The sequence below is a fragment of the Elephantulus edwardii genome, unplaced genomic scaffold, assembly GCF_000299155.1.
Source record: "Elephantulus edwardii isolate Elephantulus edwardi_28Jun2011 unplaced genomic scaffold, EleEdw1.0 scaffold00001, whole genome shotgun sequence".
NCBI lineage: Eukaryota > Metazoa > Chordata > Mammalia > Macroscelidea > Macroscelididae > Elephantulus > Elephantulus edwardii.
The window spans coordinates 1081227-1093305 of record NW_006399751.1 but is presented as its reverse complement, the minus strand read 5'-3'; the positions used below and the strand labels follow the sequence as shown (position 1 = coordinate 1093305).

At 48.9% G+C, this 12079-nt stretch overlaps 1 protein-coding gene across 1 annotated transcript in view; it reads left to right on the top strand.

Annotated features, from left to right (window-relative positions):
- The window catches only part of HYDIN (HYDIN, axonemal central pair apparatus protein), a 294240-nt gene that overhangs the window by 268218 nt on the left and 13943 nt on the right, over positions 1-12079 (top strand). The window contains exons 76-81 of the mRNA XM_006878867.1: positions 576-774; positions 2600-2758; positions 4442-4719; positions 7269-7488; positions 9324-9536; positions 11545-11708. Coding sequence (XP_006878929.1) covers positions 576-774; positions 2600-2758; positions 4442-4719; positions 7269-7488; positions 9324-9536; positions 11545-11708 — 1233 coding nt within the window. The remainder of the gene's footprint in view (positions 1-575; positions 775-2599; positions 2759-4441; positions 4720-7268; positions 7489-9323; positions 9537-11544; positions 11709-12079) is intronic.

Genomic DNA, 12079 nt, shown 5'->3' with positions numbered 1-12079 from the left:
TCCCACTCCTCCCTGGATCCCACTCCTCCCTGGGTCCCACTCCTCCCTGGGTCCCACTCCTGCCTGGGTCCCACTCCTCCCTGGATCCCACTCCTCCCTGGATCCCACTCCTGCCTGGGTCCCACTCCTGCCTGGGTCCCACTCCTGCCTGGGTCCCACTCCAGCCTGGGTCCCACTCCTGCCTGGGTCCCACTCCGGCAGACCCCACAACATCACTCCTCTCCACCTTGCTTTGCTCCCCAACTACTTCTGGGGGCACTGCCTTCTGAGCAGGTGCACACGCACAAGCTGCATCATCCAGAAAGGAGAATCAGTGGACTGATAAGAGTGTGGGGAAAAGGATGGTGAGACTTTCCCCTGACGGCTCACTGTGCCGGGACTTCGGGGTGTGACGTGCAATCACTTGACTATTACCTGTGGTCAGGAGAGCGTGGGTCATTGCTGAGTCCCTGGGCACCCGACAGATGAGGCAGGGCAGCCAACATTACCGAGTCCTGCGGAGAAGATGCAGAAGGAATCTGTTCTTCTTGGGTCAGCTTCCTCTAAATTCATGCCCCCCATCTTGGCTTCCCCAGCATAGACTGTTTGTACAACAACACCCCCCATCTTGAGCTCAACTTCCAAGTGGACATGATAAAGCCAGGAAGTACTCTGATGGTCCCAATCATCTTCTATCCTCGAGAAAGCATCTGCTACCGAGAACTCATCCCCTTTGAAATCAACGGACATTCACAGCTAAACGTTGAAATTAAAGGGAAAGGCACCGAGATGAAGGTAAGGACCATCCGGGTATCCTCGGGGTTGGCATGCACCTTCCTGCCATTGCAGCCACCTCAGCCCACTGAGCCCACACACCCTTCTCCCCTCTGCACCCCACTTCAGCCTGCTCTGCAGGAGGCCAGCAGGTCCCACTGAGATGACAGTATCCGTGAAAAGACAAAGGGGTTCAGTGTAAAATCAGACTGGAGCGAAGCCAAGACCTTATCAAATGGCAGACTTCCCTAAGAATTTGAGATGCAAGTAATCACCCCTTTTCTTGGAGAACCCTGAAGCCACCGCTGTAGCATCCCAAGAGCATCCTTTATTCTTGGCATGAGGACACCTTTTGTTCGCAGAGATACGCCTTTTGGTTATAGACCGTCTTCTCCCTGGACCTCGCTGAGTAGCATTCTCAGGCAGCAACAAACGCTAGGACTGGATTTGGTGAGGTCACTCTGATCAGGGCCCGCTCAGAGTGCTACCAGAACCCTCACGCCCGCCTCCTGCTGCGAATCTCTGTTCACAGAGTCTAGTAAATGTTCAAGGTGTCACACATCTGGTGGGGGTATTTTCATTTTAAGGTTTGAGGGAGCTACATTTTAGTGAGGGGTTTTGTAAGGTATTCCCTGCCACCTTCCCGTCAAGCCAGGGTATCTAGACTCGAGCCAGTGAGAGACGTTTTCCTGATGGCGTTCACTCTCCATTTATTCATTCAGTCAGTACGCACTGAGTGTCGAGTACTTTGAAGGGATCCATCAGTGATTTAAATACATACTCACCAGCTCACAGGCTGGTGGGAAAACACGCTTGATTTTGTGTGTGTGTGTGTGTGTGTGTGTGTGTTTAGACCAATGGAAGCATCTATCTGAGCTGGTCCAGAGATGGGTGGAGGGGAGAGTGCCGTCCAGCGGTGTGCAGGAGCCTCTCGCTGAGGTTTGTGCCACCCTGAGGGCAAGGTACATACAGCTTGAGCTTGGTCTAGTCCTGGCCACCAAGAAGATCAGTGCTTAGGTAAGGCCAGAGTGGGATGATTTCTCGGATCGCTGCTGTCACTGTTCCAGTCCAGACCTCTGTCCTCCTCACGGCTTTCTCGCCCCTTCCTGTCCATTCCCCCAGAGCAGCAAGCCCAAGCTCTCCCACAACATTCATGTTTGACTGGGCCACTCAGGCTTCTCCGGCTTCTCATTTCTTCCCAAGTAAAGCCCAATGGACCCCACCTGCACTGACCCGAAAGTCCTCCTGAGACTGGCCATCTCCCACCTCTCCAAATGCACCTTCTCCCCCTGACTCCTGCACCCTCACCTCTCCAAATGCACCTTCTCTGCTCTCCCCTTGGCTTCCTTTTGGGCCGCTCCCTCCAGCCCAGGGCCTTACCATGGGCTACTTCCCTACCTCACGGCCACCCTGACTCTTAAACTGACCAGATCCTTTGTCAATCGTGTAAACACGGATCCTCACACTCCCCGACTTCAACCCTCTGCAGCATGCTGTCACAGTACCCTGGGACTTTCTTCCCTCTCTTTTAACCCAACCGTAATTATTTAGTGGTGTGACAAGTTGTCTAGTGGACATTTCATGCCCCAAAATATTTCTTGAGTAAGTGAATTCTGACTCCACATAGAAAAAGAGAGCCAGGCCTTTTTCATCTGATTTGTGGAAAATCAACCTTTGAAAACCCCATGGGACACATTTCTTTAACACACACACACACACACACACACACACACACGGCAGCCACGAGCCAGCACGGCTGCAGTGAGGGGAAAGGCGGGCCGCTAGGAGTTGGTCTTTCCTGTGAGCGGACGGGCGCCTTTGACCTGCTCCTTCTCTTGTCCCACAGGTCTCCGTCCTAGACCCTGCCAACAGGGTTGTCAAGTTGGGAGCCCTTCTGCCGGGACAGGTCAGCAAGAGGACAGTTTCCATCATGAACTGCAGCCTTGTCCCGCTCACATTTAACCAGTTGGCCATGTTCTCGATCCCAGAACTCCAGGATCCCCAGGTCAGTGCCCGATGTGATGATGGGGCTGAGCTCACACTCACAGCGCTCTAGACCATTCTAAGGGCTCTATGCGAAGCCGCCTCTGCTAACTGTCCCAAACATCGTAGTTCCCCATTTACACATAAAGAAAATGAGGCCCAGAGAGATCGGCCACTTCTGAAAGGTCTGGAAAAGGATGGAGCAAGAGATGGAACTAGAGGGGATTCAGCAGCTCTGGAATGCACTGATTATATATTCTCACTGTGGACATCTGAAAAGTACAGAAAACGGAAAAGAATTGGAATTTTCCCTTCATTCCATAACCAGAATAACCACTGTAACATTGGGCCTAGTTTACCAGTACTTTTCATATGCATTTTCTAATACATGAAAGTGAAATTATATCTGTATTGTTGTTATAGAGTTCTGCATTGTTAGGAAGTTCTGGTGGTCTGGTGCGTAAAACCCAAAGGCAGGCGGTCCAGATTCACCAGCTGCTCTGTGGGAGAAGGATGGGCAGTCTACCCCCATGCTGTTCAGTCTCTGAAAACCCGCTGAAGGGTCAGCTGTCATTTCTGACTCAATGGCACATAATAACCACAACAAAGTGAAGGCTGCCTTAGCTTATGTCATAAGGAAAGAGGTTACACTCATTCATTCACTCAGTTCACTCTGATTTATTCACGGTGCTGAGAATGTCAAGATAAAGGAGAGCATTGGCATTTACGTTCAGGTGTGGATCCCAGGCAGACAGGTTAGGGAAGGACGTCCCTGCAAGGCAAAGATGTGTAGGCTTGTGAGGGTCCAGTGCTAGTGGAAAACTGGGGTTCAGAATAGCAGGAGGAGCACTGTGGACCATCTGACGACTTTGCAGTACAGAGAATTGGCTTTGAGAGGTCACCTCAGAGAGTACTTCACCTGTCCCTTGGCTGTCCAGAGCAGGCAAGCCAGCTTGTTGCTTCCTTTTGCTCATTAGTTCAAATAAAAGTTCTGAGCCGAATCCCGCTGGGGACCCTACCGAATGGACCTTACCAGTGCCACTGCTGTTTGGTGGTCAGATTAAAGCTTGCCACAGTGACCTGTCCTGGCACCGTTACCCCAGGCACTGGGGGGCTAACCTTAAGAAATGTTGGAGCACTAACTGTCTTGTATTCCTAGTTATTTTTTTCTCAAAGGAGCTGAAAGGAAGAATGAAAAGTTCTGTGAGGAATATAAGAAGATATCTCAATAATAAAACAACTCATTGTCTAGTTAGAACCAACCCGTAGCTGACCCTTTGTCGGGTGTTCAGAGACTATAAACCGCACAGGAGGAGATTGCCCATTTTCTTCCATGGAGCAGCTGGTGGATTTGAACCATCTGCCTTTGCATTGACAGTACAACTCCTTACCCAAGAGGCCACCAGAGCTCCCTAAAAGAGACATCTAGCTGCCCCAAAAGGACTAGAAAAATATTAACAAGGACAGTTTGTATTTGTCAAGTGTCTGTTAACATCCACATATTTTCTATAGATGACTTTAACCGTCACCGTAGTGGTACTATGGTCAGTGGTGCTGGGTGTACCAGTGAGGTTACTGAGGCTGGGAAAGCCTAGGTCATCCCTCCATCACACCCCAGTAAGAACGCAGGTGTGGAATGGAGCCCCTGTCTGTGGCAGCCCCTTTCCCTCATCTTCTGGTTCTCCTTGTCTGTCCTTCCCCCCAGGTGATCACCTTGACCCCCTTCAACAACATCAGTCTGAAGCCCAAAGAAGTCATTAAGGTGGAGGTGGTCTTCGCCCCGAAGAAGCGTGTCCCTTCTTTCTCCGAGGAGGTGCTCATGGAGTGCATGGGGCTGCTGCGGCCTCTCTTCCTCCTCAGAGGCTGCTGCCAGGCCCTGGAGATCTCCCTGGACCAGGACTACGTCCCCTTTGGGCCCGTTGTGTGTCAGACACAGGCCACTCGTCGCGTCCTTATGCTGAACACGGGTGACATAGGTACCAGGTAGGAGCGTGCTGCCCCAACTCTAGGCTGGAACAGAACTCTCTGTCCCTGGATGTCTCCCTGACTAGACCCTTGTTTTGCAGATGCACCCCTTTTTATTCTTTCTTTCTCTCTCCTCCTTCCATCTTTACAGCCATATCCCTCCAAGGTGACAGTGGTGGCCTCACGAAGGTGGTTGTCATGGTCACTAAAACTAATGTGAAAGATCGCTGGAGGCTTAGATACTAACGAACTAAGACCTGTGACATGAACAGATGCAAGTACACCCATGTTTATTGCAGCATTTCTTTTAATAGCAAAGAGATGGAGACAGCCCCTGTGTCCATCAACAGATGAATGGTTAAAGAAACAATGGTGTGGAGTACTATTCAACACTGAAGAACAATAAGGAATTCAAGAAACACGCGTAACATGGATGTGTCCAGAGAATATTATGCTGAGAGCAATAATCCTTCACAAAAGGGCAAATACTGTAACGGCCACTGTCATAAAAACCTAAAGAAAGTTTTACACACAGATAGAGTCATTCTCAGGTAGTTACCAAGTAGGAAAGGGAGGGTAAAGGGGATGGAAATTAGTAAAACGAATAACGGTTAAATGTTAAGATGGACAAAGGGAAAGAAAACATACAGTTGGGAGGTGATCTGCATATGATCACTAAAAATAAGGAAGAGGCACACAGTTCCTGAGAAAGACCGATCTGTGGACCAACAGACAAGATGAGCAGATACTGAAAGAAATAAGGATATCACAGGGGGAGTAAGAACAGGACGATTATGTAGTGGTCGTTGTGACTAATGTCGTGGCAAAATGGGTACGAAAACCCAATTTGCTTTGTAAATTTCCACTCAAGTCACAATTAACAGTTTTAACTACGTGAATGTGATAGAGAGCATTTGCTTCTTGTTAGGTGCCTTCGAGTCAGCTCCGGTGCCTGGCAGTCCTGTGAACCACAGGCAAGAGCCCTGCTCTGCGCTCGCGGTCTCCGCTGTGGTTAAGCCCACTGGAGTTCCCCTGGAGCCTGTGGCATATTTCATACTCTTCATCGACACTGCAGTTAAAAAACATCAGTTCTCTAGTCTTCCTTATTCATTGTCCAGCTTTCACGTGCATGTGAAGCAATGTATAATTAAGCATTTGCTTAGGACCTATTATATGCCAGAAGCCCCCATGGCATAGTGTGTTGAGTATTTGGCTGTAGATCAAAAGGTTGGAGGTTTGAATCCACGAGCTTCTCTGAGGCGATAAGGGGAGCAGTCTCCTTCCATAAAGATTTGCAGCCTCGGAAAAGCCTGTCTGTTATGGATAAGACCCAACTTCACACCAACAAAGTTGGGATATTATATGTCCTAATAAGACCTTAACATGACTCACTCACTTAATCTCAACAATAATTCTGAAGTTGATACTGAATAAGACCCGTATTTAATGCAAGAGACCAAGGAGCAGAGAAGGAAGAATTCCAAAATGATACATTTAACAAGCACTTTGTCTGAGCAGGTGAAGTGATGGTCGTCATGCACATTGTGTTGACACAGTCCTTCCTTCATACTGTTTCATACCATTCGTATATATTGTGTTTTATAAAATCAGTCACCATTGATCTCGGCCTGCTTTGACCCCATCCTTTCAGGTCCCTGGACTGGATCTTTCCTGAGTCCTCCACACCCTCCCTCCCCGTCCCAGTAATTCCCTCCTCTCCCCACCCCCTCTTAGACTTCAACACACATTGAACTAGTTACGCTTCTGTTTTTGCAGTAATGGTCTTGGGCAGTATTTGTCCTAATGAGACTGAGTTACTGCAGTCAGCATAGTGCTCTCCAGACTCTCCCACGATCTAGAGCAGTTTATGGACTCGTTGCTCGTTAGTGCTGCGTGTTGTATGAACGCACCATCATGTCTCAATACATTCATTCCTCGGTGGTCATCTGGGCTGTTCCCATTTTCTTGCTATTTTGAATTAACACTGCTGTGAACATCGCTGTAAAAATCTCTGTTTGTGTCTCCGTTCTGTTTCCTTTTGGGGTATATTCCTAGCAGTGGAATTGCATATGGGATTCCTGTGTTCAGCTTTATGTGGAAACCCCGAACTGCCTTCCAGAGTGGTGGTGCCTTTTTACAGTCCCATCAGCAGTGTGTGAGCGGTCTGGGCTCCGCACATCCTCTCCAACATTCATTACTTGCTGCCACTGTGACTGGAGTGAGATGGTATCTCAATGTGGTTTTGATTTGCATCTCTCTTAGCACCAGTGATTTTGAGCATTTTTTCATGTGTCTGTTGTCCACGGGAATGTCTTCCACTGTGAAAAGTCTCTCCATGCCCATCTTGTGTTTGGGCTGTCAGTCTTTTCCTTGTGCAGGCCCAGGAGTATTCTGTAAACTTTCATTGTGGTACCCTTGTCTCACGTAACATCACCTTATGTTGTTATTCCCCCCACCTCCCCGAGTCTGTAGGTTTTCTTCTGGCAAAGTCTCTCACTCTCATTAGGTTTGAGGGCACTCTCGGGATGGTGATAATCACGTGCCTTGTCCTCTTTTGTCTTGGAAAGGTTTAAATGGGATGTCGGAAAGTTTGGGCCTCATTTTTCCATCAGCCCAGAAGAAGGCTACATCACCGCGGGCATGGAGGTTTCATTTGAAGTGACCTACAGCCCCACGAAGGTGGGAAAGGAGAGCGTCTCTAACAACATGCTCTGCGTCATCCAGGGAGGCAGTCCTCTGACCCTCACCCTGTCTGGAGTCTGCGTGGGACCCCCTGCAGTCAAAGAGGTCAGTGCTGTCCAGGGGCAGGCCAGTAGCCAGGATGAACCCAGGAAGTCTCATCCCCATAGCTCAGCTGGGCTTCCTACAGCCAAGTCGCTGTGTCAAAACATCTAAGACTGTTCCCTCCCACCATGGGGCCTTTGAACATGCTCTTCCCAATTCCAGAACATTCTTCTTCATTTACTTGATCCCTCATCATTCTTCAGCTCACAGCTGGAGTGTCATCTTTGTCTGTCTGTCTTTCTACACCAATATCGTACTGTCTCTGTTGCTAGCTCTGGTGGTCAGTTCTCACTCCCAGTCCTACTTTAACTGTTGGTAGCTGTGACACTATGAATCCATTTCTCCTGCTTGAAGTTCCTGCTTCATTTGGCTTCCAAGTAAACCACCTTCTCGTGCTTTCCTCCCACTTCACTAGATGCCCTTTCTCCTCTCCATCTGATTGTTCTCAACATTGGAGTACCCAAGACAAGAATTAGCCCTTAGATTACTTCCCTTTGAATTAAAAAACACTACTCACTTCCTGATGAATAGTTTTGTGTTTTTTAGCTAGCTTGACAACTCCCAAGACTGTATGTTCAGGTTGGACCTTACACCTTTCTTATTGCCGTCAAGGCAGGACCAACTCATGGCTGGCCTTGCACTGGGTTTCTGAGACTGTAAATCACGTAGGAGGAAACTGCTGGTAGACTTGAACCAGCACAGAGGTACGGCCTTTGGGTTGGCAGCGCTGCTCCCTGCAGCCCGGCGCTCCCTACACTTTCGTCCTCTGGAACTTCAGATTTACACGCACCGCTGTCCAATCGGCATCTCTGCTTAGCAGCTCTTAACTGGCCTATCCCTGAGCTCCGGGGCCTCCCCAAATCCATCCCTTCTGTAATCAACCCCACCTCGTTAAGTGTCAATCCCATCCTTGGTCTTCAAGCTAAACATGTCAGCATCACCTTCAAATCTTCTCTCCCTTACACTCAAGAGTCGCTCAAGAATCAGTAAATCCTACTTGCTTTTCAAAATACAACTAGAGTCTCTTCACTTCCCCCATGCCTTCCCCTGCACTGCTGCTCATTTCCAGTCCAGACCAGTCCATGCCAGTCCATTCAGTCTCTGACTCAGTCTACGATGAGTGTCTCCTCACTCCGACCTGAATGCCAACCGTGCCCAACACAGCACTCAGACCAAGTCCCTACCTCCTCTACTGAAACTCTCATGCATCCTCCTTCAAACCGGAGGAGAAACAAACTTGTTGGGCCTGACCTTCAGGATGTTAAATGCTCTCATTCCTTCCCAGAGGCTTCGCTTCCTTAGCCATTTCACGGCTGCCACGCTGGTTCCTTGACATTTGTCGGAACTCCAGATCTTTGCAATGGCTGTTTCCTCCTCTTGGAAATGTTTGCCCAGGTATCTCATTCTGCTTGTCCTTTAATCAAATACATTGTTTTCCATGCAGGATCACTCTATTTTAAATTGCACTCTTCACCCTTTCCCCAATTGTCATTCTCTAGAGCCCTGCCTGACTTGATTTTTCTGCAGCTTTTACTCCCATCCGATATATTCAGCATACTTCTATCTTGTCTACTATCTGTCTTCCCCGACTAGAATGTAAGCTCTTTGTGGGTTGGGATTTTTATTCTGTCACTGCTGTCTATCTACCTCTGAGAACCATGCACATAGAAAATGTCCAATAGATGTTTGTCGAACCAGTTGAAATGTTGAAAGAAAATGAAAATTACAAGGGGACGCTTGCGGTGGGAAGCACGACTGACATCAGCGCCCTCATCTCTGGCCCTGGAGGGAGACCAGGGAGCAGTGTTGTGGAAGGTGAGATGCCCACTGTCTTCCAGGTGGTGAACTTCACCTGCCAGGTGCGCTCCAAGCACACACAGACCATCCTGCTTTCCAACCGCACCAACCAGACCTGGAACCTGCACCCCATCTTCGAGGGCGAGCACTGGGAGGGGCCCGAGTTCATCACCCTGGAGGCCCATCAGCAGAACAAGCCCTATGAGATCACCTACAGACCCCGCACCATGAACGTGGAAAACCGCAAGCACCAGGTAGGGCGAGTGCACAGCTTCCACTCCCGTCCTCCTGCTTCCCAAGCAGGGGACCTCCCAAGGTCGGGGCTCTGCCCCAGGAGCCACCCCGCTGAGGTCAGGTCAGCTCCAGGCCGTGGTTACCCTCCAGCGTGTACCCTACACTGTCGATTTGTAGAGAAGGAGATTGTCTCTTTCTTCTGAGGAGCAGCTGGCGGGCTCCAGCTTTTCCATCGGCAAAAGAGAGGAAGGTCCTGAAGGAGATGGATTGACACCCGCAGGAGCGGGCGTGAGCATGGTGCGGGAGGGACAGGCTTTCCACGTGTGCGTGGGGTTGTGGGCTCTGAAGTGAGCTCAACACCTAACACCAATCCAGAGTGTAGAAATGAAGCCCACAGAGCAGTCAGCCAAGCTTTTTCGCTTTTTACACACAGTCGGAGCTGTTGTTGTCAGAGCAGATCCACTTATGCATTAAAGGGTGGTTTGTTTTGGTTTTGTTTTTTAACTAGAAAAAAATAACGCTTCACAAATTTGGGTGTCATCCTTGCGCAAGGGCCATGCTGGTCTTCTTTGTATCGCTGCAGTTTTAGTACATGTGCTGCCAAACGGAGCGTGCAGTCAGGGGTTTTTAACTTTGACTTTATATTCTTTCATGAGTATTTTCCCCCTGAAACACATGATATTCCTGAAACTGTTTTCTTAGTTGAAAGGATAACATTTTTTTAACTTAATATTGTAATTTGAGTGAACATTTACAGAGCAAATTGCTTTTCTTTTCAACAACTCATAGTCCTTCTGTTTCAAGACGCTGACTGCATCCCCACAATGAAACGTAGTGACCATTTTTAGTGACTGCTTAATATTTCATGGCCTGTGTGTACCACAATGTATCTGACATTCTCATGCTGTTGAATGATTCATTTACCTTTAGATTTTCATTAGTATTATAAGTGGTTCCACAGTAAATACGTTCATGCACGTATTCTTTTCTTTTGGAGGACTTTCTCTTCATTAAGTTTCCTGGAGTGGAATTCCTGGTCCAAATAGATATAAACAACTTTGTGGCCCTTGACCATACTTTGCCAAGCCGCTTTCTGAAAGGGCTCTGTTTGCAGAGCCTGCACTAATCAGAACCTGATAAAGGACTTTCTAGGCCTTTCTTTTTCCATTATTCACTGTTGCACATTTCCCTCTCCTGCCCCCCGATTCCACTGTGCGATGTACGGCTTGTTCCAGATTGGCGTCGTACATACAATATCTGTCACTGGATGACAGTGGATGAGGATGAGTGGACCCAGGAAACACAGGAGCAGGGCAGGGGCTGTCACCTGAGGGAGTGGAGTCGGTGTTGTGAATGTGTGTGAACTGTCAAATGGGAATTAAGAAATGACTATACGTTCCTTTCAGACAGTTCTTTCCCTCATCTGTTTCAATGCAGTGTTTGTTATCTATTCATTTTTTTCCTGTCCTCCCCCAACCCCCTCTCTGTCGTTCTTATTTCATAACAGCAGTGTTGCGCAGTATTTGTCCTTTTGTTATGGAGATACTTCACTCAGCATAATGTCTTCTAGCCCCCGCCCCATGTTGTGTGGTGTTCTACGAGTTCATTGTTCTTCAGTGCTGCGTACCAGTCCATTGCGTGCATGTACCACCATTTCTGTGCCCTTCTTGAAGCTCTCCTCAGATGCGTAGCAAGTGATTGACAAGACCATGGGCTGAATTGGGTGCCCCTTAGGGTCATACTCGGCTCGACAGCTCCTAACAGTAACAGCAGTGACGTGCCATTCTTATGGAACCTGGAGGCACAGGGGCTAGTTAGGCTGCCAGCCAAGAAAATCAAGGTTCCCACCCACCAGCCACTCTGTGGGAAAAAGACCAGGCGATCTGTTTGTGTAAAGATTCCCGACCTCAGAGACCCTGCAGCACGATCTGCGCTGCCCAACAGGATCTCTGGGAGTCCGAGCTGACGGGAGGGCAGCGGGCGTGGCAGTTTTCATCCCGTTCTCATTATATTTCTTCCTCCCTTTAGGGGACCCTCTTCATCCCCCTCCCAGACGGGACTGGCTGGCTGTACTCTCTGCACGGGACTGCTGAGCTCCCCAAAGCTGTGGCCAACATCCTCCGTGAAGTGCCATGTAAGACCCCCTACACGGAGCTCCTCCCCGTCACCAACTGGCTGAACAAGCCCCAGAGGTGAGTGAGGGAGGGAAGGATTGAGGGGTGGGCAGAGGAGTGGAAGGAGGACTCCGCTGTCTGGTTGGGGGAGGGCCACTAGTGGGCACTGTGGGGGCTGAGGATAGGGGTGAGCTAAGGATTTAGACAGTTGACTGGACTCAGATCCTGCAGAGAGTGATTATGATCTGTGTATACATGTGGCCCGGTGGATAAGAAGTGGTGCTATAATCCAATAGAAAAATGGGCACAGGATATGAACAGACACTTCGAAGAAGACATTCAGATGGCCAAGAAGCACATGAAGAAATGTTCAAAATCCCTAGCTCTAAGAGAGATGCAAATTAAAACAACTATGAGATATCATCTCACCCCAGTAAGAATAGCAAAAT